Source organism: Argentina anserina, chromosome 3, assembly GCF_933775445.1.
Source record: "Argentina anserina chromosome 3, drPotAnse1.1, whole genome shotgun sequence".
Taxonomy (NCBI): domain Eukaryota; kingdom Viridiplantae; phylum Streptophyta; class Magnoliopsida; order Rosales; family Rosaceae; genus Argentina; species Argentina anserina.
The window spans coordinates 6,323,728-6,346,375 of NC_065874.1; the positions used below are offsets into that span (position 1 = coordinate 6,323,728).

At 36.9% G+C, this 22,648-nt stretch overlaps 3 protein-coding genes across 6 annotated transcripts; 1 reads left to right on the top strand and 2 right to left on the bottom strand.

Annotated features, from left to right (window-relative positions):
- Positions 1-1,403: 1,403 nt before the first annotated feature.
- On the bottom strand, positions 1,404-6,371 carry LOC126786549 (uncharacterized). Of its 2 annotated transcripts, none has more exons than XM_050512395.1 (9): positions 5,911-6,371; positions 4,822-5,046; positions 4,637-4,725; positions 4,405-4,543; positions 2,663-2,737; positions 2,272-2,393; positions 2,082-2,157; positions 1,859-1,918; positions 1,404-1,765 (listed from the first exon to the last, which is right to left on the bottom strand). In XM_050512395.1, exons 2-9 carry the CDS (start codon positions 4,957-4,959, stop codon positions 1,637-1,639), a joined length of 828 nt encoding a protein of 275 aa, XP_050368352.1. In that variant the 5' UTR covers positions 4,960-5,046; positions 5,911-6,371; the 3' UTR covers positions 1,404-1,636. The 2 variants fall into 2 exon arrangements, with proteins under 2 accessions (XP_050368352.1, XP_050368351.1); XM_050512394.1 differs by having other exon boundaries at positions 4,822-5,051.
- A 3,280-nt stretch (positions 6,372-9,651) lies between these two features.
- Positions 9,652-11,818, top strand: LOC126788155 (transcription termination factor MTEF18, mitochondrial-like). The gene has a single exon (XM_050514118.1). The coding sequence runs from the start codon at positions 9,863-9,865 to the stop codon at positions 11,642-11,644; it is 1,782 nt and encodes a 593-aa protein (XP_050370075.1). The 5' UTR covers positions 9,652-9,862; the 3' UTR covers positions 11,645-11,818.
- A 355-nt stretch (positions 11,819-12,173) lies between these two features.
- On the bottom strand, positions 12,174-16,327 carry LOC126786123 (BTB/POZ domain and ankyrin repeat-containing protein NPR1). Of its 3 annotated transcripts, none has more exons than XM_050511842.1 (5): positions 16,219-16,327; positions 14,829-16,108; positions 13,602-14,355; positions 13,216-13,413; positions 12,174-12,667 (listed from the first exon to the last, which is right to left on the bottom strand). In XM_050511842.1, the coding sequence occupies exons 2-5, from the start codon at positions 15,375-15,377 to the stop codon at positions 12,405-12,407; spliced, it is 1,764 nt and encodes a 587-aa protein (XP_050367799.1). In that variant the 5' UTR covers positions 15,378-16,108; positions 16,219-16,327; the 3' UTR covers positions 12,174-12,404. The 3 variants fall into 3 exon arrangements, with proteins under 3 accessions (XP_050367799.1, XP_050367800.1, XP_050367798.1); XM_050511843.1 differs by lacking the exon at positions 16,219-16,327 and having other exon boundaries at positions 14,829-15,437; positions 15,981-16,131; XM_050511841.1 differs by lacking the exon at positions 16,219-16,327 and having other exon boundaries at positions 14,829-16,131.
- Between the last annotated feature and the right edge of the window lie 6,321 nt (positions 16,328-22,648).

A 22,648-nucleotide genomic window follows, 5' to 3' on the forward strand; every position in this document is an offset into this window, starting at 1 on the left:
CTGATATTAATCTTAACTACTTGCATTTTAATTATATTGAGGCATAATTTATGGTCTCCATCTAACTTTTTAGCTCAAGTGCTTACTCAGAAAATACTGCATTATTATGAATAATCAGCTTCAGAAGTAGTTTCTTACATTACGTACTCCATGCCATGTTTTGCTCCAGTTGTATGACTCGATCATCATGATGCCTGCTGAAGAAAGCCAGAAGTTACAATAACGCGTGCACCGACCAGCAGACCAGACGGTGTAGGAATAACAATATCTCATAGAAATATCAATAAATCAATCTTCTGACTAGTAAACTGTATAAAATGCCTATTTTGCAGATCAATCATATATAGGTATATAGGTAATATAACTGCATGTAAAAAATCACCAAACAGTACACGTACATTTACATTTAGTGTACTATCTGGTCATAGACTCGATCATACTGTAGTATGTTCTTTTAAATACTGAAGGTACATATAGTCACTACAGTGGATGAAAAGATTATACATATAAGATGCTTTCACAAGTACTCTTTATAAGCTACGTTTAGTACTATTAAACTGACTTCAGAGATCTCCCTATCCCACTAGATAGTAGATAATTTGGGAGCTCGAACGATTCTGATATGATCGTGGCTTATCTGCTTTGTTGTTTAGTTAGTATATGTACGTACTCATAGACACATTTTTGTCCCTTCGATCTCAGCTCCTGGCATAACTAGGTTGATCGGATCCTCAACTGTAAAAGCCCTATGAAGTGAATGAGTCCTCCACTTGATCCTGAAGATTCTTCCCCACTTTTGTCATTTTTCATTACCTTAACTAGTTTAGTTAGTGTGCAGTGAGTCAGTGGCTGCAGTCTATGCTGTCTATACACTCTAAAACACTTCTAAAAGAACACTGCGAATAGCATTAGTTCTTAACATAAATGGGGGTTTGTGGTTTGCCAAACTGGGAGGTGCCACAGGCATATTCATAATGCAATGACATTACAACATATCAGAAGCTAGCACACAATTGATGATGAAGCATGATTTGCAGAAAGTATCTCAAATTTCAATTATCAGAACACCGAGATCTCGAGTTTTTGAGTAAAATATTTATGTCATGATTTTTTGAATCAATTGAAGAAGTGCTTAAATATCATAATTTGAACAATATCAAGTGAGAAAATGAGTATGCAATCGTGTGATAATGTGCTATAGTCCCACAGTTTTTGACTTCTTTCTGTCCACTGATAAATAATGTGTCATCTACAACCAAATATAGGGGACGCTGGGCGGGCATTGGCAGGTTGGGGAGGAGAGCGTGGTAATGAAGAGACTGCTGAAACAATGGAGACTGCAACTTCTCATTTGCATCTTCAAAGAGTATAATGAACCTCAACTCTAGTGACATAATATGGGATTGAGTTAACATAGAGATGAAGGATCTCAATTCGATTTCAGGTGATTACAAGTCTACAACACGGACAAAAGCATCCAAACTTTACAACACTGGTGACTACATGCCTCCGGATTCGATTTTTCTTTAACCTCTCTAGGCCTCTATCATTTTATACAGTGAACAAAATAGCAGAATGCACAACATCCTACCCATCGTAAGGGGAAGACTTTAGACTGTTAAAATCTATATATGCGTCATTGCCTCTTAGCTAATTGCTTCATCAACCCCTTGATAATCTTTCCAAACCACATCAAGTTCATTATTGCTAGAACTGCTGGCACAGCAAAGACCAATAGGTATCCAAAGGGGTGCATCTGGATGACCTGCCCATCCAAGTACATTAGTAATGAGATAAACTGACAATCCAACTTAAATAGGAATTGCAATGGTACATATTTTCTGGACTTGCAACTTACCATATCATAGTGCAAGTAAACATGGTAAAACATGTAACCGAACAGCAGAATTCTTGCGCCCTGCATTCCAAAGACAGAATTTATAAGTTATAACTAAATTATTATCCATCATTGGCATTTTACCGGAAGATAATTCAGTCTATGAGCTACATGTGGTGCATCAAACCATAATATCTAATCATAAAAAAAATGACGCGTCTTATTCAATACGAGTTACACTGACCAGCCATGCAAAAAATATCACAATGCCGTTAATGAGATATGCGGGGGACCTCTTCATACCAGCTGTATCAAGATACCTTCATGCAACCCAAAATCATATTAGACAGAAATAAATTCCTAAGCTAACATACAATCTTACAGGAGTAGTAACATCTCACACAATCTTACTAAAATAAAATCATAAATCTTACCATCTCATATTGATCTCTGGAGTAGTGATCTCAGAGATGAGGATCATGTATGTATAAAGTTGCCCTTCCCCAGAAAACATGGAGTATGCTACCGCAATTCCAGAAAGTGAGTGATGGAGAACCTGAAATTGAACACAACTGTATTATGAGTTATGCAGCCTCGGAGAGATTACTTATCTACAAACAAATATTTGTGTATATGATGCTGATGCAAACATGTTTTTCTTTCCTCTTCTGTTCTTTCCAGTTACCTGTTTGTGCAACTAAGGAAATGAGCGTTGAGAATTGTCCTTAAATTGGTTTGTAATATTTCCCACCAATATGTCAAGAAAGTACATATATGTGTTTTCTCATACCAAAAGATCATCTTTCCCATAAACAATATACTTACATACTCCATTCCACCTAAAGAAGGGTATAGCCACAGCAGCATTCCTAGATCCGCACAGAAGTACCCAACAGAGACCTGATATAAAGAATTGCAATTAGGTTCTGTTTCCATCAAGTATCTTACACTGTAAAGTTAAGCAAACCCAATTTGATAAAATCCAAATCACTCATCAATCCTCAAATGAAGCTTGTGGCTTATTTCTATTCACTTCTAAGCATGGTCAGATGATGATCCATCATGGTATCATAAACATCTAGAAAATTATGTTTACATCAAATGCAGAAGATGCATGGGTGACTTGATAATTAATTAGATTACAACGTATAAATTACAAACCCTTTTCGATATTAATAAAAATTCCACAAACTTAATAGTACATCAGCAGTGTGCAAACGCGAATAAGATGTATAACAGAAGTACAACACAAAGCATGTCTACTTAATATCACAAACTGATGTTTTACTCCCTTAAAAAATATTGGTTATTGATTCTTTTGTAGCCAAATCTTCATATCAAACATAATAGATGAATACACCCATTCCATTTCAATTTCTTGACAACTAGCTGAGAAGTGATGTTATGAATTCCATCTTCGATTGATGTCCCCAAACTCCCTAAGGTATGCCACTTTTAACTTTAGTGCTAGAAGACACCTATTCTCTTAGCTTTGTTAACTTCTATTTCTTTGTTCTCTATAGGAGAGGTGTACTAACAACAGTTTCTACACTATTAAGATCAAGAATTTCCAATCTATTGAAAATTTCTGGTTTAACTAATCACTATTTCACTAGAGTTAGAAGGCTTTAAGTCAAAGTGCAGTAGTAAATATTATTCCCGGTAAAAACTTGATACAGTTCGACCGGCAGGTCTGCTAATATTTTAAAGCACTCATCAACCCAAATTTCCTCAATATAATAAGCTGAAACAAAACTCAAACTCCACATAATAGTGACTATAACTAAAATGCATCCAAAGTACTTATAAAAGAAGCAAGCTTCACATTTACAAAGAAGAAAGCCATGCCCCTAGTCTCACCCAAACCACCTAAAATACAAAATTATTATTTCTTTCCTGGATGACATGCCATTCAAATGAATGGACACAAAGCAAAATGTACAGAACAAAAGGAGACATAGACATTCAAGGGATTTCATCTCTAAGGATGACACATAAAACTGATAGTTGTCTTCGAAATTTATTGAGAGAGAGGAGGTATTATGTATTATATAAACTCACAGAGCTCTAAGAAAATGTTTCCCACATACGTTCTGCTTTAGAATCTTATGATGGTGATTTTGTGGTTTTAGTAGAAGCGAGGTTGTCAAGATGTACTTATAATCTTGACCCCCAATAAAAAAAGATGTACTTGTAATATGTTCTACATAGACACACTAAAAACGGTAAAGGCACTGCCCTTTAAAAATTAGCCAAGTTTCACAAAAGTAATTATACAAGAAATAATTATTAAAAAAAAAAGAGATAGAGATAGGAAACTTCAACACCATAACAATCATCTATCATCTTGAAGAAAGTCTTGTCTAGATTATTTATCCGTAACTAAATCAACCATTTAGAAGATTAGTTTAAGCACTCGAAAATGTGAAAATTGAAGAGTTGAGCACCTCCTAACAGCTAAGTATAGAAGAACCTGTTCACATTCTTATAAGAGAATTGCAGGTAAATATGTCAAAAAAGAGAGAGGATGTAATTCAAAATGCAAATATTAAATAGAAAGTGCATACCCCTAATCCAAATACAGACAATGGTGAGCTTCGAAATGTGACAAGACCAGCAAGCTTTTGGTCTGAAAAGAGGTCGGACCAGAAAACAAGGTACAAGGAAAGAACTGTAATAAAAATGGCATGGATGCTGGAGATTCCTCTGCCAAAATTATTTCCTGGAGTTAATAACTGTCTACTTTATGATAACAGCTAATAAACTAATGTGCAACAATTGGAAAGTTGAACAACTCACCGACTGTTCCACTCGATTCGTTGGATTTTTGTAAGACCAGCATAACTCTTGATGTAAAAGGTACTAATTAACTGGGTAAGATCATAGACCTGCAATAGATAATGAGTTAACAGAGGAATAGTAAAACAAAACTACAACTTTAAGAATCATTTGAAATTTTAAAGAATTGAACAATAAGAGCATACCATTTTGCATAAAAATATTCCACCAATAATGGAAGTATATGGCATAAACGGATCCGCTAGTAAGTAACTTTTGACCAGATCTTCAGCCTGATTTTGGTAAGATTTAATTGCCATTACTGTCTTTCTGGGCACTGCCATTGTGACAGATTCCTAGGATGATATCTTTGATTAGCAGCTCCTTTTCACCTTTTCACCTCTTCACTTTCTTCCCTTCTTCATTATCATCTGTCCTTCACCAAATAAGAAGAGCAAATAAGCTATCCAGGATCATAATCCACAATCATAAAACATGCAGCTGAGAGTGACATTCTAACCAAAGTAACTTATAATAGCAAGGGTAAACTATACGCAAAAGAAATGTTATACTTGATCGAGATTTCTTATAGACATAGTCCATAAACAAGGTACCAGAGCTACCAACTAAATCAATAGAATAGAAGGCTGCACCAGTGCATCTTAATCTGCTGTAAACCAAGCAACTGGACATGTACTGCATCTTTCAAGTATTTGCAATTTTTTTAAAAAACACGCTAACACGCCAATATAAACCATAATCCAAAGATAGAATCAATAACAGATTAGATCTAAGCAACACCTAGAAAGAGAAATCAAGCAAGACTCAAACTCCGACCGAACTAGTTTTCAAATACATAAGAGTGAACATTAGTACATTAGTAGACACAACGGATTAGCTCGAATTTAGGACTGACAAGAACACTTCGTATACTGAATAGAAAAACAAATAACTCAACCACCAAGATCATATGTACATTTGGAAAATGTTGATGGAGCAACTCAAGTCTAAGATTCAGCACTCCATGAATATCATCGTGGTTACAGAACACCATCAATACAAGTTCTAAACTAGAGATTTAAATAGACTCCCAGATAAAACCAAAACCTGTGTATGAAAAAAGTGAGGACAAGCAAACCGGATCCAAAAGCCCACCACAAAACACATTTACAAAAGGCCACTTCAGCATGAGATCAGAGAATAAACATAACCAAGATTAAACCTTTAACAAAACCCAGAAAGCTAAACAGAGAACACAAGCTAAGAAGCTCAGCAATCAGATTGGGAGGTCTCACCATTAGCATGAAGTCCGCCAAAACCCTCCAAGACTCAGATGGGCATTGAAGAAAACAGAGGAACCAAAAGCTGATCAATGTCAAAAGCAACAAATCGCCATGAAAGTGAAAACCTTGAAGAGGATGATGCAGATGGGTAATTGATGATAAATAAATGGGTTTGTTGTCAAATTATGATCATCACCAAATTGGTCCAAGATGGAAATGCAACAAACCCGTGAAAGATGAGAGACGAAGCAAAGGGTGCAATCAATGTAGATGTGAGAGTGTCGAATCTAAAACCGAACAGGGTGTTAAAGTAAAGAAGAGAGTAATTAGTTAAACTGGAGAAACAGGCCAAAATACGAGTTGGATGGAAATGGATGCGTGTGGTTTTAGGTGTGAGCAAAACAAGCCATTGGGTTAGTGTGGTTTGCATTTCATGGTAACCAAATCCAATCAAGATAGGGGGAAGTAAGAAAACAAGAACAATGTGATTGGCTTGGGTATTTTGATTTCAAAGTTTTGTCCTCTGGCCAGTTTATTTGGAAGAGAAAAAAAATAGAACAGAGATGTGTATGGTCCTCTTTTGAGTATATGCGCTGATGTGCATGTAGGTTTAGTCGAAATAGGTTACCTATTAACATGATATAACTGATAGTGATGAAACAATCCATATTTACTTAACATTTTTGTGGTGTGGATGAAACCTAGCAGAGGTCTGCTAGAGGTCGTTGGATGGTTACGGGGTGGCGGCCTTCTTTGGCTCCACCGCTCCGGCAACCTCCCTTTCTCTTCGAGGGGAATATCAAGGACGCATATCTCTGGTTTGGAGCTAGTGGGTGGTGGCGGCACAAGGTTGGGGAGTTTTCTCACCAAATTTACGGAGCAAATTTGGCCATGTGTTCGGCATTCTGAATTGCAGGATGAAGCGGTTGCTGAGCAAGGCAAGGCCGTCGCATGCTAGGTGGCGGTGCTGATACCCTGGATCGGGAGCAGATCAGAACGGCAGTCTTGGTCTCAAATTTGGGGTCCTGGACATCGTCGCTACATCGTCATTGGAGTTCATTGGCGGCTTGGCAGGTTTCAACTGGTGCGACGACCTTCTCTTGATCTTGCGAGGTTGGTGATGGTGGGTCATCAACAATGTTCTAAATATCCCGATATATCCTTAATATTAAGAAAACGATACGATAAGTTGCTTATCAGTTTATTATATCGGTCAACCCGAAAAATCAAGTCAAATAGCGATATATGGGATCAAACCGAGTTTGACCCGAATATCGGTGTTTTTTTTTAAAACCACGTCGTTTTGAAAAAATAATTTAAAAAAAATGAAAGTTTCGTTAATAGCATTCCATAACGAGAGAGTTTATGATGAATGATCACCTTTATTTTTATTAATTAATATTATTTATGTATTTTAATTGTCAAAATAATCAAATATTTTTTATGAAGTTTATTTAGTACATTTACTTCTATAAGTTTTAATTTCTCAAGTTTATTTAGTATATTTTGATGTATATGTTTATAAATATATTAAATTTAATTAAAAATTAGCAAAAACGATAAATCCGATATATCTCGATATATTCCCGTTATATCCTTATTTTACAAAACCGATACGATGCCGATAAACGCTATTTAGACCATTGGTCATCGGTCATTGGATGGTGGCTGGTGGATTGAGGTGAGGCACTGATATCGACCCGGAGGTGGAGGATGGTGTGGCGGCTACACCGATCGACGGCCCTTGGGTGGCCTAAGTTTCCTTTGTGCCATCTGCTCTTGGGGGGGGGGGGGGGTTGGGGCTCTATGGGCCTATTGGTGATTGGGCTTTGAGGCCCAATCACTATTTAGGTCTGAATCTGGGATCCTGGAGGATGACATGTGCATACTGGTATCCTTGCCTATCAGAGAGGCTCCTCTTAAAGGTGGGTCCTTAAGATGTTTCGAAGGCGCTCTTGCCGCAGTCAGAATAAGTGAGATTCGTCTCACAATTCTCTGGTTATCTCTTGGATTTCAAGTTTAGGGTTTATAGCATTGAGATTGGTAGACTTTGTTTGGTTTATTTCGTATGATTCCATTAATTTGACGAATCACTAACATGAGTGAATTATGTTTATGCCGTACTCCTACATTTTCTATCCATGACAAATCGTCGCTCATTTAATTTTTTTTTGATAAGGATGAAGATCCAAAGTCTTTATTCATTTATTCTACTTTGATTTTCAGTTTTGAGTATAGACATGTGTTTCTTCATTTTGGAAATTATGGCCGAGATGTGATATAAATTTATTTTAAGAGCGCAATTTTGTTCTGCAAGTCAAAAGCTTACTACTCATAAATCTCAATTTTCATTTTGGATAGATATTGCTTTTGAATACAATAATCAAAGAGAGAAAATGAAAGTTCTCAAATCAAAATATTAGTTTTTGTATTTAAAAGATGTGGTAGATCTTCATGTCTTTAACAGTTTTCTCACTTTAGAAATAATCCAGATTTTAGACATTTTCTCTATCGAAGAGCTCGCTCATATGCTAGAAGTGGAATATTAAAAAGAAATGAACCAAAATTGGAATATTAATGATCGCCAAATAGAAGATGGAAATTTAGGATACTTGTAACTATTGAACTATCGAAGCACTTGAAAATTATCCAAGCCTCAACTTACATACTAAGCAAGCAACATAATGCTTGTCCTTGATCTATAGACACTTTAGCTTAAGATTCTCTTAAATCATCACAATCATTATTATCTTTGTCAAATTAGACACGCATAGCTAGCTAGATGGATCCATATAGCACATATATACTAATTGAAATTAATAGCTCATTATCTAATGTAATCCTATACTTGTATATTATTTATAAAAAGTGCTAGCAGTTTGAACCATCTAGAGTAGTGACAGATAAATTATTACGTGCTAATAAAAATTAAAAAGAAATAAATAATTTATCCCATCACCGGAATTAGTAATGAGTGGGCAACATGTTGTGATCATCACTTCATCATAGATAGGACCAAGCAGTCGGATGACCCCAATTATATCATAATAATGCATGATGGAGCTCGATCAGTAGTCGATGATCAGAATTCAAATCTTGCTCGACATATCCATTTGTTTGAATGTTACAAGGTCCTTCTCATTTCTGTGCAGCTGGCTTTGAGTTGAAGTTTGCCATGAATATATAATTATATATATATATATATGGGCATATGCTCTGCTCAAACATCGAACCTCTTATAAAAGGCTTCATGCATTTGTCTTCACGCAAAGTTTTTGGCCATTGGCTTTTGTTGTTGAGGATTAGAAACAACCACATATGTGAGATCTAAGAGGGTCTGATATGAATGTATAGGTTGGTTATGGAACTAAATTATAAGACTGGATTACACACTAATGAGTGAAATGCTAGTTGCCTACGCATTTTACACCAAACGCTACCTCTTTCATGCACCAATACTTAACAAAATCCTTGAAGGAGTGTAATGTTGATAGTTTAATTTTCATGGCTTGTTGTGATATAAGTCCTGAGAAATGAGATCTCTTCTTAAATCAAAGTCGAAGTGTAGAAAAGGCCTTAAATAAAAAATGGGAGTCATCTCATAACGATAGGTTATTAGGTTTCGAACCCTTGACCCTTTCTTGCAGTTGATATAAGAAAAAAAAAAGCCTTAAATAAAAAATGGACCGGCTAAAACCCCCAAATCCTTATAGGGTTTTGCTGAGCAGACAGAACTCACAAAAGTACTTGAGCACTCTGATTCAGTCTGAACTCCGAAGACATCAGACATAAACCTCAAAGGTAACTCTCAGCCGAACCTCTTTCATTTCTGCAATTGATTCTCCAAAGCTTCTGTGCCCAGAAATCCAAACCTCGTATACAAATTTATAGCTTTTTGATATTTCTTACAATTTGTTCTCACATAGATCATGCCCTCCAACCTCTTTGTCTCCAACCCTTTTTGATGTTAATGAATAGAATCCACAAAAGGGTATCGAAAATGATAGGGCAGCTCAACAACCTTGTACTCTATGCAAAACCTGTTGTTCATGACAGACCCACTTCTATGCAAAACCCATCTTTTGTTTCCATTAAATTTCGATGCTTTTCGAGTTCTAGGCTTACCCATCATCCAAATGCATCACTTTCTGATTCAACTCAAGTGGTCACTTCACCTTTTGCTAACCGGGTTTCCAGAACTGCTAGAACTGAGGGTCAGGCTGCCCTTTTCGATTACCTGCATTGTACTCGAAGCTTTGGCTTTACTGATGCAGAGCATATTAGCAAGAACTCCCCTAAGTTTCTTGAGGATCTGCTCTCCAAGATTGATTGTGAGAAAGAGGTTTCCAGGAACTTGAGCAGGTTCTTTCGCTATAATCCGATTAATGAGTTTGAGCCGTTTTTTGAGAGCTTGGGTTTGAGCCCATCTGAGCTTCCATTGTTTCTACCGAGACACTTGATGTATTTGAGTGATGATCCTGTTATGTTTGAGAACTTTCAGGCTTTATGTGATTATGGTGTACCCCGGAGTAACACTGGTAAGATGTATAGGGAGGCGAGAGAGATATTTGCATATGAGTATGGAGTGTTGGTTTCAAAGCTTCGAGCTTATGAGTATTTGGGGTTAAGCAAAGGCACAGTTATTAAGCTTGTTAGTTGTTGCCCATTGCTATTGGTTGGTGGTGTTAATAATGAACTTGTTAAGTTTCTTGAAAAATTGAAGTGTTTAGGCCTTGGAATGGATTGGATTGGCGGGTATGCATCCGATAACATCATGTATAACTGGAACAGAATGCTTGATACAATGGATTTTCTTGATAAAGTTGGTTATACTAAGGAGCAGATGTGTAGTTTGTTTGAAAGAAATCCTGCATTACTGTTAGAAGGTTCTGGGAAGAATGTCTACGTGTTGTTTGGCCGTTTACTCAAATTGGGTCTTGACATGGATGAGGTTTATTCGTTGTTTATGCAATGTCCTCAGGTCTTATCTGTTAAGTGCACAAGATATCTGTTGCAGGCTATAGATTATATGATTGAGGTAGGAATGGGTACAGATGAGATTGCAGATGTTGTAGCCAATGACTTGGCATTCCTGAGTTCGTCTCGTCTGAAAAGACCCAGTACCATATGTAGGGAATTAAAGGTCGGAAGAGATGGTCTGCTGCAAATTATAAGGGAAGACCCAAGCAAGTTGTTGAGATTGGCCTCAAAATCGAAGGCTACTACCAGCAGGCAAGTATTATCTAGAGTTCCATATAATCACCTGGAGAAAACATCGTTCTTGTTGAGATTGGGTTATACCGAAAACTCAGAGGAGATGATGAAAGCTCTAAAAAAGTTCAGGGGTAGAGGTGACCAGTTACAGGAGAGGTTCGATTGTCTGGTAGAAGCTGGCTTAGATTGCAATGTTGTGATGAACATTATCAAACAAGCACCTATGGTTCTTAACCAGAGTAAAGACGTGATCGTGAAGAAGATAAGTTGCCTAACAAACTGTTTAGGTTATCCGCTGGAATCATTGGCAGCATTCCCGGCGTATTTATGTTACGACATGGACAGGATTAATCTTCGATTCTCAATGTATTTGTGGTTACGGGAGAAACGTGCAGCAAAACCTATGTTGTCTTTGAGCACTTTGCTTGCATGCTCGGATGCACGATTTGCAAAATACTATGTAGACATCCATCCTGAAGGTCCAGTCATGTGGGAGAGTTTGAAGAAGCAAAAAAAGCTGATGGCCAAGTAGGAGCCTTGTAACTTTTATTTTACATTTCTGGTTATAGTACCATCTTGCATGAGAACCTGAGCACTACTGATTCATTCATGCTTCTATACAAGTTTGTTCATGTTAAATTACGCGAATGTAGTGATAATCGTTTTATTTGCATTTCAGCATATACATTATGTTTGCTGTGTTAAGCACATACATCTTCTCGGTTTGACTCTTCCCCCTTTGTCTGGTTATTCAAGTACATATGACAGAAGAAGTCGAAAAGATACTGTGATCTATTTTACAAGTTTGGAATTCGACACTTGATCTTGGACCATGTTGTTCTACACGGATCTTATCTGGTATAAGATTTTATTTGCTTTCAATCCCAGTTATGTCGGCAGAAGCCTAAGCAGCTAGATAATTTCCATCAACTATGAGAAATCAAGAGCTCGTTTTTACATCCATGAAAGGGATCCCTAAATGTTATTAGAACTGAAAACCATGGCAATTGCTTTCTGGAACTCAAACTGATCGTGTATCAGTATCAAATGGCCACACAAGATTACCGAAGCTAATTTTCATTGATCAATTTTCCAATTACTTAGAATCATCTTCTACTGGACAAAACTAGGACAGCAACTCGTAAAAAGTAGTTTACAGGGCAATTTGCATCTGCTGAGATTTTGCAGACTGAAAGCAACACCATGTGATTGTAAGTAACTTTAATCGTAAGTAACTATAGATATTTTATGCGTAAATGCAAGGCTTAATAGATACAAATTATATGCCTTCACTATTTCCTAGTCTTCTGATTCACACCAGCTTTTTTTGGTGACGATGAGGACGATGAAGAAGTCAACCCAGAGAGGTTGCGCTCGGCCTTGTCCTTGGTAAATGCCTTATGGACTTCGTCCTTGAGCTCCATGAAACGCATCCTCTTTATTTTCTGCTCGTCAGGGGTGCCCGTCTCAAGGAAAAACAAATCAGGTAGGTCATCCTCCATAAACTTATCCAGGACTTCTGAGCAATGGGGGAAATAGCATCTACCCATGTTGACTGCCACCAACAAGAAGGCACAAGTGAGAAAAATAACTATAACAGCACAAGTGATTATATACTAGCAAACTCTAAATGCTTGAAAAGCATGAGCTTCAAAGAGAATTGTTACTCTGATAACATAAGTGCTTTACCAGGCTGCCTTTTAGTAGTTTAAAGGCACACATAATGAAAACAATCTAATATTATTCATTTATTTTAACGTTGATGCTTTCTTCTGAGAAAGGAAGGGTTAGTACAACATATCACAGGCCAAAAAAAATCCAAATAATGGTGATATGATGAATAAAGTAAAATGAAAAGATAACAGAGAATAATGATCTATTGTTCACCAAAAACTGTAAAAATGAATAATGATCATCTGCAGAAAATGGGGAGATGGAGGGGGGAATTTAAACTCCTCAAAAGCAGACTTAAGGGATGTGAACACTTGACTATGCATTCGTTTTACAAGCTATATTAAAATCTTTTCCTGCTGTGCATGAGTAAGTTTGAAAGGTTGCGAGAAGCACTTATACGGGTATTCAGACACCAACATATGTAATTACCTGTTTTCATAAGGGACTCCAATCTAGAATGGAGTCTTTTCTTCTGCACTGTGGGTGTCTCGTTTAAATCAACCTCCATCAAGTTCCCAGTTGAGCCTTTTGATGGAGAGATTCCAGCAAACTCAGATGATGTCTCGGATTGAGCAGCAACCATGGCTAGCTTGGCTTCACTAGGGAAAAACAAACGGGCAAAAGCCACTGCAATAAATAATGCAAGTCAGGCCTAATCCAATAGTAAATAGTATCGTATAAGAGAATCAGAGGCACACGAATCAATCAAAAGAAGCAATGATGTATAAGAGCTTTTAGAGGGATCACTACTGATTATGACCTTGCATTATGATGCCTTCACTAATCAAACTGAGAAAATGTCCTGAACGCCTTACCTCTGTTCTCCAAGTAGAGCAATTTCATGTGCAGATCATCAGCCATTGGTTGGGACGACATATATGCATCTTCTGCCATTGGATTCTTCCGCATTTCTCTTTCTAGAACATCAATGCAAATTCGGTCCTTGTTTGTTTCTTTCCCCTGCTCTGTTTTTGAATGATAATCCTTTGGCCTTGTCAACCTCCGGCATATACTAACTGCACTCTGACCATCTGATGTCAGCTCTGATGCACGAGCTCCTTTACTAAGAAGCAATACTATTATCGATGGCTCTCTGCGCATCACAGCAATGTGAAGCACAGTATAACCTCGAGGATTCCGAAGGTTAACATCAGCCATACCCAAAGCAAGAACTTCTGTAACAACCTTAGGATCACAGTAAGCTGCAGCATAGTGGAGAGCATGGGCTTCATCTAAGGTTATGTTCGACTCAGATAAAAGAAGTTTCACAAGTTCAACATCATCAGAGTCTAATGCCTTATGTATTCTCCTGATTCTTTTTTCATGCAAGGGATCCACAGGCGGCATATTCAGTTCACTATCATGTTGAGAATCACGACGAAGCAATTTAATTTTTTCTACAACCTCATAAGGAAGTTCCTTGTCAATGCAGATGCTATCAAGATCTGATCGAGCCACTCTTTCAATAGAATGAGTGACAAGCTCACTCAACTGACAGTGGAAAGCAACCACAAGGATTGGGATAACATCTTCTGCAAGAGCTTTCTCAACAAAATTAATAAGGCGTCGCTGCAAATACATTAGACAACCAAATTAGAACAGTTTCCAATTTTCTTCTTACCTGAATGAATCTTTTACATTTTAACTTCCATGAACTAATATAACTTGAGCAATCTTAAAAAAAAAAAAAAGAACTTGAGCAATAAAACAGTACCACTTAAGTTAAAGAATCATGGTAAGAGAAGATAGCCTATTGGCACTATTTTTACATGCTAATAACAGCATAGCCTATTGAAAGGTCTATGTGGTTTTTTTCTATGTGTCCAGGCTAAGAATAGACTTTTCATTTTATAATAACATTTCAAAGTGAATTTCAATAACTGTCCAATAGTATTACTTTACAAAGATATAGACCTTTTTGTGCGAACTCAATAAAAGGCAACTTTTACTATATCTACTGGGATGAATGAACTTGTGCAGTTGGCTGATTGCATCTAGTGGTAAATATCTCAACCAGAATCACAGAAAAACAGAATACCAACCTGAAATATTGAAACCAGATCTGGCATTTGGAAAATGGAAGAGGCATACAGCAATTCCACAGCAAAATTGATTGCAGGTCTACATGAATCATGGGCGCATACATTGTGCACACAAGTTGACACCTCTGGGGGAGAAGGCTTCAGCTTTCCGGTATACATGTAGCTCAAGAAAACCAAAAATGCGTCATATCCAATATCACCATAAGGTAGCAAATCCTTCATTTTATACTTTGGTTTGCTTGGTTTTCTCTCCTTCTCAGAAGACCCCTTTTCTTGCTTGAATAGTTCACGAAAGAACTTGCTCCTAGAAGCTAATATACATCGGTGAACACCAACAGGAACTCCCTCAACTATGATTTCAGCATCACTATAATCACAGCCAGAATCAAGCAAGAGCTGCTCTAAACTAGAGCTAAGCTTGGCCAAACTGACGACTTCAAGACTAGGCAAGGCTTCATAGGAAGATAAGTTGTGGCTTATCGAACCATTCGACAGATGGGAAGATGAGGTGAAGCTCAAAGAAGACGATGGCTCAGTTGAATTGGCCATTAATCTACTTTAAGCCCTAAACCCGGAGCCTAGGATGCTTCAAGATATGGAACTAGTTCCCTTATATAACCATAGCCCAAAAATCTATTAATTCTAATAACCTCAAATATAACACTTCAAGTCAATATCTTGCTGATTCAATATAGTAACTATTAAGGAAATGTGTTTCTTAGATATAAAACTGGTGCAGCCCTCAGGGAAAAAACACAGCACTCAAAACTTAAACAAGGGGGATGATCCAACGTGATGTAAACTGAAAACCAACAAACCAAAAAGAGAAACAAAAATATCTCTCCAAGTTTTGGGTTACCTTTAATATACAAATTTGAGCTAAATTGCAAGACCAACTATCTAAAATTGGGATCAAACAAAAAACAGCAATCCAAAATCTTTACTGCACTAAATGCCTGCACACAGACCAAACTCACTGAACTCCAAACAAGTAAAATGTTGGATAAGATCTAACTGTTCATCACAAAGCTTCTATCAATAAAAATCCAAACTTCAATACTTCCACAGAAGCTAGTTAGCTCTCTGTCAAAATCTTAGTTGAATTCAATACCCAGAATTAGAAAGACACACTAGAGACGATAAAGGACAAACCTTTACAGCATTAAGAGAACACACAAACTTTCCCAGAAGCAAATGAAGCTTCAATCCTGAAAGCAATGAGAAGCACAAGACCAACCGACGCCAAGGGACTTCAGAACCTTCAGTTATCGCTTTCAAAGCTACAGAGAGAGAGAGAGAGAGAGAAAGATGATAATTTTATTAGTAAATAACTATTGCCAGATAGAGAAGAAGAAAGAAAGAAATTTCGTTCAGGGGATGAAGTCCCTACGGTGACGATGGGGGTTGCATCAGCGAACCCAGCTGGGGTGTGATGACATATACAATGGCGTCAGCATAGTTGGTGTAAAATAATACTCAGCCACATCAAGTCTTTAGTCATTGTTTAGCGTTTTGTGTGGAGGAAGGAAGCCATCTTGAAGTTCGGCTTCTCTTATCTCATGAGGCCCAAAGATGCCGAGTCACGGCTACGCTGGAAATTGCGTGAGAAAGAGACCTCTCTGGTACAAGAATGGGGTGGTTGTTTGTGAAGTGTGTGATTATAATTATGGAGACCAACGATGTCACACTCGTGAGCCGGAGTTCTTTATTAGCAAGCAAAGAGTTTTCCTGTTGAGGAAGGAAACTCATATGGAACAAGTTTGATGCGGCATAACAACGAGAATATTTCTAGTGGAAGTGAAAGGAGTTGGGATTGTTCACAATATGTCACATCTCGGGACCGCTTTTCAGTGGGTCACTCATCCTAAGATTGCTCTAGCAAGAGCAAACATAACTTCGGAGTACCTATTCTCTCTGAATCCATTAAGCCCCCAAAAGATCTCGTGTTAGATGAAGATGAGCATGTACATATAAGACACGTCACCCCTTTTCCGTGGGCCGATGTGGGATATTACAATAGACTCATTCGCATTTGGATTATGTAAATACATAACAAACATAGAAAGATGAGGAATTAGTATTTCAATATAAACACAAGATGGATGTGACATATGAATGACTAAAATTGCATCATTTACTTACGCGTTGCGCATATAAGAGATTTAGAGATACTTCGTTGTTAACACTCATGGCTACATTCACTAGCCACTAATAGTTGAATTAAAGGCAACACAGAGTTCGTGAATAATTTACATTAGTTTAATATAACCGGCATTGTATTCATGTTCTATGTATATAAGAAAATTGCCCATGTTATTTGACCATTATATGATATTATGATTCATATCTGAGCAGACTGTGATGACTAAGTCTTACTGAAATCATGGAATAATAAAGTAATAGACAAAATCTTTCATCACTAATACAGTACGTCTCTTTTCAAATAATTTTTTAAGCTAAGATGTTTAATCCTAATGGTCCACTATAGTTTTCACTGATTAATAATTTGTATACGATTCCAACAATGGGCTCCTTAGAGGCAAAACTACGAGAAGTTTTGATTCATTCTTTTAATTTTTTTTGGTTAAAAGGGGACCTAAATGACCCATAAACAAAAAACCACAAATACTAAATATTTAAAAAGGCTCTTGTGCGCACATCTAGCAATACTAGCCAAATCGTCCAAAAAAGTCTACGCATCATATGGAGGAGGATCAATAAACTCAATCAGTCTCAACTCATGAGAAATACTCTGTTTGGGCAAGGCATCATCAACCATGTTACATTCTCTAAAAATATGAGAGAGATTCACATTCTGTAGTTTGGAAATCATAGAAGTACAACTAGCAAGCGGGGACTCAAGAGAATGCATAGAAGTATTACCCCTTTGCATAAGTTGGATAAGAATAGCAGAGTCAGACTCAATTTCAACATTTCCACTATAATGTTTGATAATGAGTTTCAGACAAAAAAATAAGCTCCAAACCTCAGCATTCAAAATCTCCTTAATCCCCAAGTTCATTTGAAAACCATGAATCTAATGCCCATGCTGATCTCTAATCACCCCTCCAACACCAATTTTCCCAGAGTTAGAAATTCAAGTGCCAACAATATTCAACTTATACCAACTAGCATGAGGCCTAGACCAGGAAAGCATAATATAACTATAAAAAGAACTCACTTTATCCTTGCTTAGAGAGCAGCTCCACTCTTCAGCATAATCTGAGATGATTTTAGCAATGTAAACATGCATGGTAAATGAGATATCAAAAACACTCTTGTTTCTCCACTTTCATATAAATTAGCAAACAAAGACAAAATTATTGCACCACCGAATGTTATTCTTAATTTTAAGATGACAGTGAAGCTGAGCCGCCAACCAATTATTCCAATCAAGAGAAAATGAATTAGCAATTGAAACATGAGGACTCATACCATTCCAAATAGCCTTAGATCTGCAACAATCTCTAAAAAGGTGAAGGAGACTTTCATCTGCAAAGTTACAAATAGGACAGGTAGCACTTGTAGTAAATCTTCTTCTAGCTCTTTGAACATTAGTTAGAATTTTCTTGTGAATCACATACCAAAGAAAAGTTTTCAACTTGGGAGGACAACTCACATTCCAAACAAGTTTCCACATAGGGTTTTGAGCGTCATTTATCTTAAAAAAAGAGTTGTAAGCAGACTTGACAGAGAAACAACCATTAGAAGTATGCCCCCAAATAAGTCGGTCAGCAGCATCATCACAAAAACCAGTTGGAACATTAACAACTTGAAGAACAACATAAGAAGGCAGCACAAAGTTTAAAAGCTAAATATTCCACCCATAATCACACCAGAAGTCACAAACTAGAGTATTATGATCAATATGAGCATAAAAAAGAGCACAATCAATAAGAGGTAGAGAACCAACCCACACATCATGCCAGATATTGATCTTTTTACCATTCCCCACTCTCTACTTAAGATTTTTCCTAAATAAATGAGCACCATGAGAAATACTTCTCCAAACTGAAGAGCAATCAGAGGGAGCACAAAAATCATGATAAGTGATATCCATATCCTTTAAATTTTTCTTCTCAAATATATGAGCCCACATACCAGCATCTTTTTGCAGAAATCTCTAACTTACCTTAGCCAATATGGCTTAATTCATCTCAGAAGTTTTCTTAATACCAAAACCCCTAATAGACTTAGGTTTACAAACAATATCTCAATTGACTAAGTGAACCTTCTTCTTAGCCTCAGTGTCCCCCCATAGGAAATCTCGATTTAACTTATCCATCTTCTCACAAAACTGATGGGAAATCTAATAGTCTGCATGACATAAATTGGGATGGCAGAAGTAAAAGATTGGATCAAAGTGAGTCTACCAACAAGGCTGAGAGTGTTACTTTTCCAACTAGCTAATCTACCTTGAGCTTTATCAAACAAACCATCATAAGTATGCTTGTTGATTCGAGAATGAACTAAAGTCATACCAAGATGCTTTCCCAAATCAGCAGTCAAGGGGGAGCCACAAGTCCTACTAATATCATTAGCAAGCCTTCTATCAGTGTTTGGAGAGCAATATATAAGAGATTTCTCATAACTAACAGTCTGACCAGACAAAGAGCAGAAGATATCAAGAATGCCCTTTTAAAACAGAAGCTTGTCTAGAGGAAGCCTCAACAAACAACATCAAATCATTTGCAAAAAAGATATGCGAGATTCTCAGCCCAGATTGAGAAGCTTTAACAGCTTTCCAACTCCCATAATCAACAACATACTTAATTAGGTGAGATAATTTCTCCATGCACAACACAAAAAGGTAGGGAGAAAGAGAGATGATCTCCCTGCCTAATTCCTCTTTGAGCCTTAAAAGAGTCAGTGAGTTCACCATTAAAGCAAATTTGAAAACTAGTAGAGAAAACACAGCTCATGATCAATTTGATTAGCATATAAGGAAGCTTAATTTCACAAAGCCCCTGCTCAATAAAACTCTAACTAAGTTTATCATAAGCTTTAGATAAGCCCACCTTCTAAGCTAAGAAACCCATAATTCCCTTAGACTTCTTGAACTTGAATAACATCTCCTGAGCTATCATGATATTATCTGAAATGTGTCTTCTAGGGACATAACTAACCTGGTTAGGACTTATAAGCTTCATCACAAGAGGTCTCAACTTTTCCACAATGAGTTTAGAGATGACCTTATAGATGGTGGAATAGAGACTAATTGGCCTAAAATTAATCATGTGTTGAGGGCCATCAACTTTGGGAATTAGAGAGATAATGGTATAATTAAGACTACAAGGGATGCAACCAGAAATGAAAGCATTGTAAATAATGGAGTAAATATCACCAGAATACAACTTCCAATAATGTTGGTAAAAGCTTGCAGGAAACCCATCATAGCCAGGGGCTTTAAGAGGACCAATAGAGAAGAGAGCGTCCTTCACAACCAATAGAGAAATAGGATTAGAAAGTTTATTCTGATCCTCCTGCTCAAGATCAGGAAAGAGGTTCCCAATACTGAACCTGTTATCATCAAGAAAATTCATAGAGAAAATATTAGTGAAAAACCAACAACAATATTTTTCATGGAATAAGCAAAAGTAGTCCAGATTCTATTGCTATCAAATAAACCCTCAATTTTGTTCATTCTTCGTCTGACGAGAGTAGTAATATGAAATTTTTTTGTGTTTTTGTCTCTACCCTGCAACCAGCAGTCCCTGTACTTCAACTTCCAGAATATATTCTCCTGATTCAAAGTTTGCTCATACTCATGGATAAGCTCAGCTTCAAGGTTAACACGAAAATAGTTACTGAATCTATCACAAGCTTTTTGTATTCCACAAATTCTAGCAAGCAATATCTTATTTTTTTGAAACAAATGACCAAATACATCTCTATTCCATTTCCTCAGGGCAGCTGAAAAAGAACACATCTTGGAATGTAAATCACCAGACAAACTATTCTAAATTGAAGAAATAAACTCAGCATATTTTTCATGGGAAAACCACATCGCTTGAAACTGAAAAGAACAAGCAGCACGGTTAACAAAATTATTAGACCTCAACTGCAACAAAATGAGACAGTGATCAAATCTAGTATTAGGAAGATGTTGAGTCATTTGACTAACATGTCTAGTACGATAGATCTAATGATATAGTTTTCCTTCCTCACGAAAAATTAGTTGTAGTATACTGTATTCCAGTTGTATACTAAAAATTAACAACATTTGTAAACATTTATATTCCTTTTTTCTTTTCTTTTTTTAGAATTAGAAAAATATATAATTAAAAAAAATTATATAAAAGAACTATTAATACCAGTGATCGCACATAAAAGTTTCCCGATTATGATAATTAGCTACAACCCAATTGGACCCAACCCCTAAACACATACGACACCCCTCAAGACGGGCTACTCTAGTCGCTATAGCATTGAGCAACCATTTGCACTTCTAGGAACAATAAATTTTATATTCCTAATACACTGCTTACACAATTTCGTATGAATAACACTTATAATAAACAAAAGGTTAGTTATAAACCCAATTGATCGTCAAACTCATTTGTGTTCACGTGTTTATATATTTTCTTTTTCTTGAGATAGAACGTACCAAAACATACACTAGTTTCTCAGATAACACTAAAATAGTAAAGTTGATAAATAAAATCAAAAAAGTCTACAATATCTTCCAATAGGATATTATTGTAAAGCAGCCCGTATCGATGAAAGGCCCTATTTACGACGTAGTCGTAGGCCCAATTAGATTTTCTTATTGGATTTGGATTTGGATTCTGCTCACGCGTTGCAGGGGGTAGAGTCCAAGCTAGTAATATACAAAAACAGCAAAAATAGCACTATTTTGCTAGGGGTTGGATTGAGACTTGGAAGAGACGACGTATGGTTGCATGCCCACTAGGAAATTGCTTCATGTGAAGTAGTAGTTGTATAGTAACGTTTTAGCTACCACACTATGTATGGTCGGTCCAAGTCAACATGGGAAAATGTCTTTTCAATTACATATCTTCTCGTGTGTACGTTTAGTAGTGTAAGCTCACCATGTGATTTAACACTTCATGATTTGGGTCATCATCAATAACATATGATTGATTGATCTTATTCTCAGAGTTCTGATTCTTGTCATTGGTTTCATCTTCATCATTATATGTATAATGTATAAGTTTGGACATAAGTTGTACCTGTAACGATAAAATAATGTTACACGGAAACTAAAGACTGAAAGAGTAATTCTAAGCACATGAATGTGGCTCAAAGGGTTTAACATCATCATGCACGCAACGAGGTGGGTTTTACCTAATTCTGATTAAGAAGAAGACTTGGTGAACTTACGAATGCATAGCGTGCGCATTTAAAAAACAAAAAAAAAACAAAAAGTTATGTAAGGAACTGCTTATTGCGAATGACAAACTCTATGAGTGAACTTCTTATCTCCATAAACATAAAGAAATTATGAATCCCGCACTACTACATACCTAGGTAGGATTAGTTAGTCAATCAATTAGGGTTAGCTTTCTATGTCTGATGATATTGGCGTGGGGAAAACTTTCATTCACAACCTAACAAAACTTGATTCGTGAACGAGTATGCATGATTGACCTGAACCGGCCGCGAGCTCTATGCATGGGCGGGTCTGAAGTCTGAACCCCAGACAAGTACTGCAGGTGTACGCCGGCTCAGACAAAGTAAAATTTTGGGAGGATTACAGTGGCCAATTAGATAAGAACAAAAGGGCATTGTAAATAATTAAGTTAATTAAGCTAAACGAAGAACAAGACAGAGTTGAGACTTGAGAGTGAGAAGCTAAA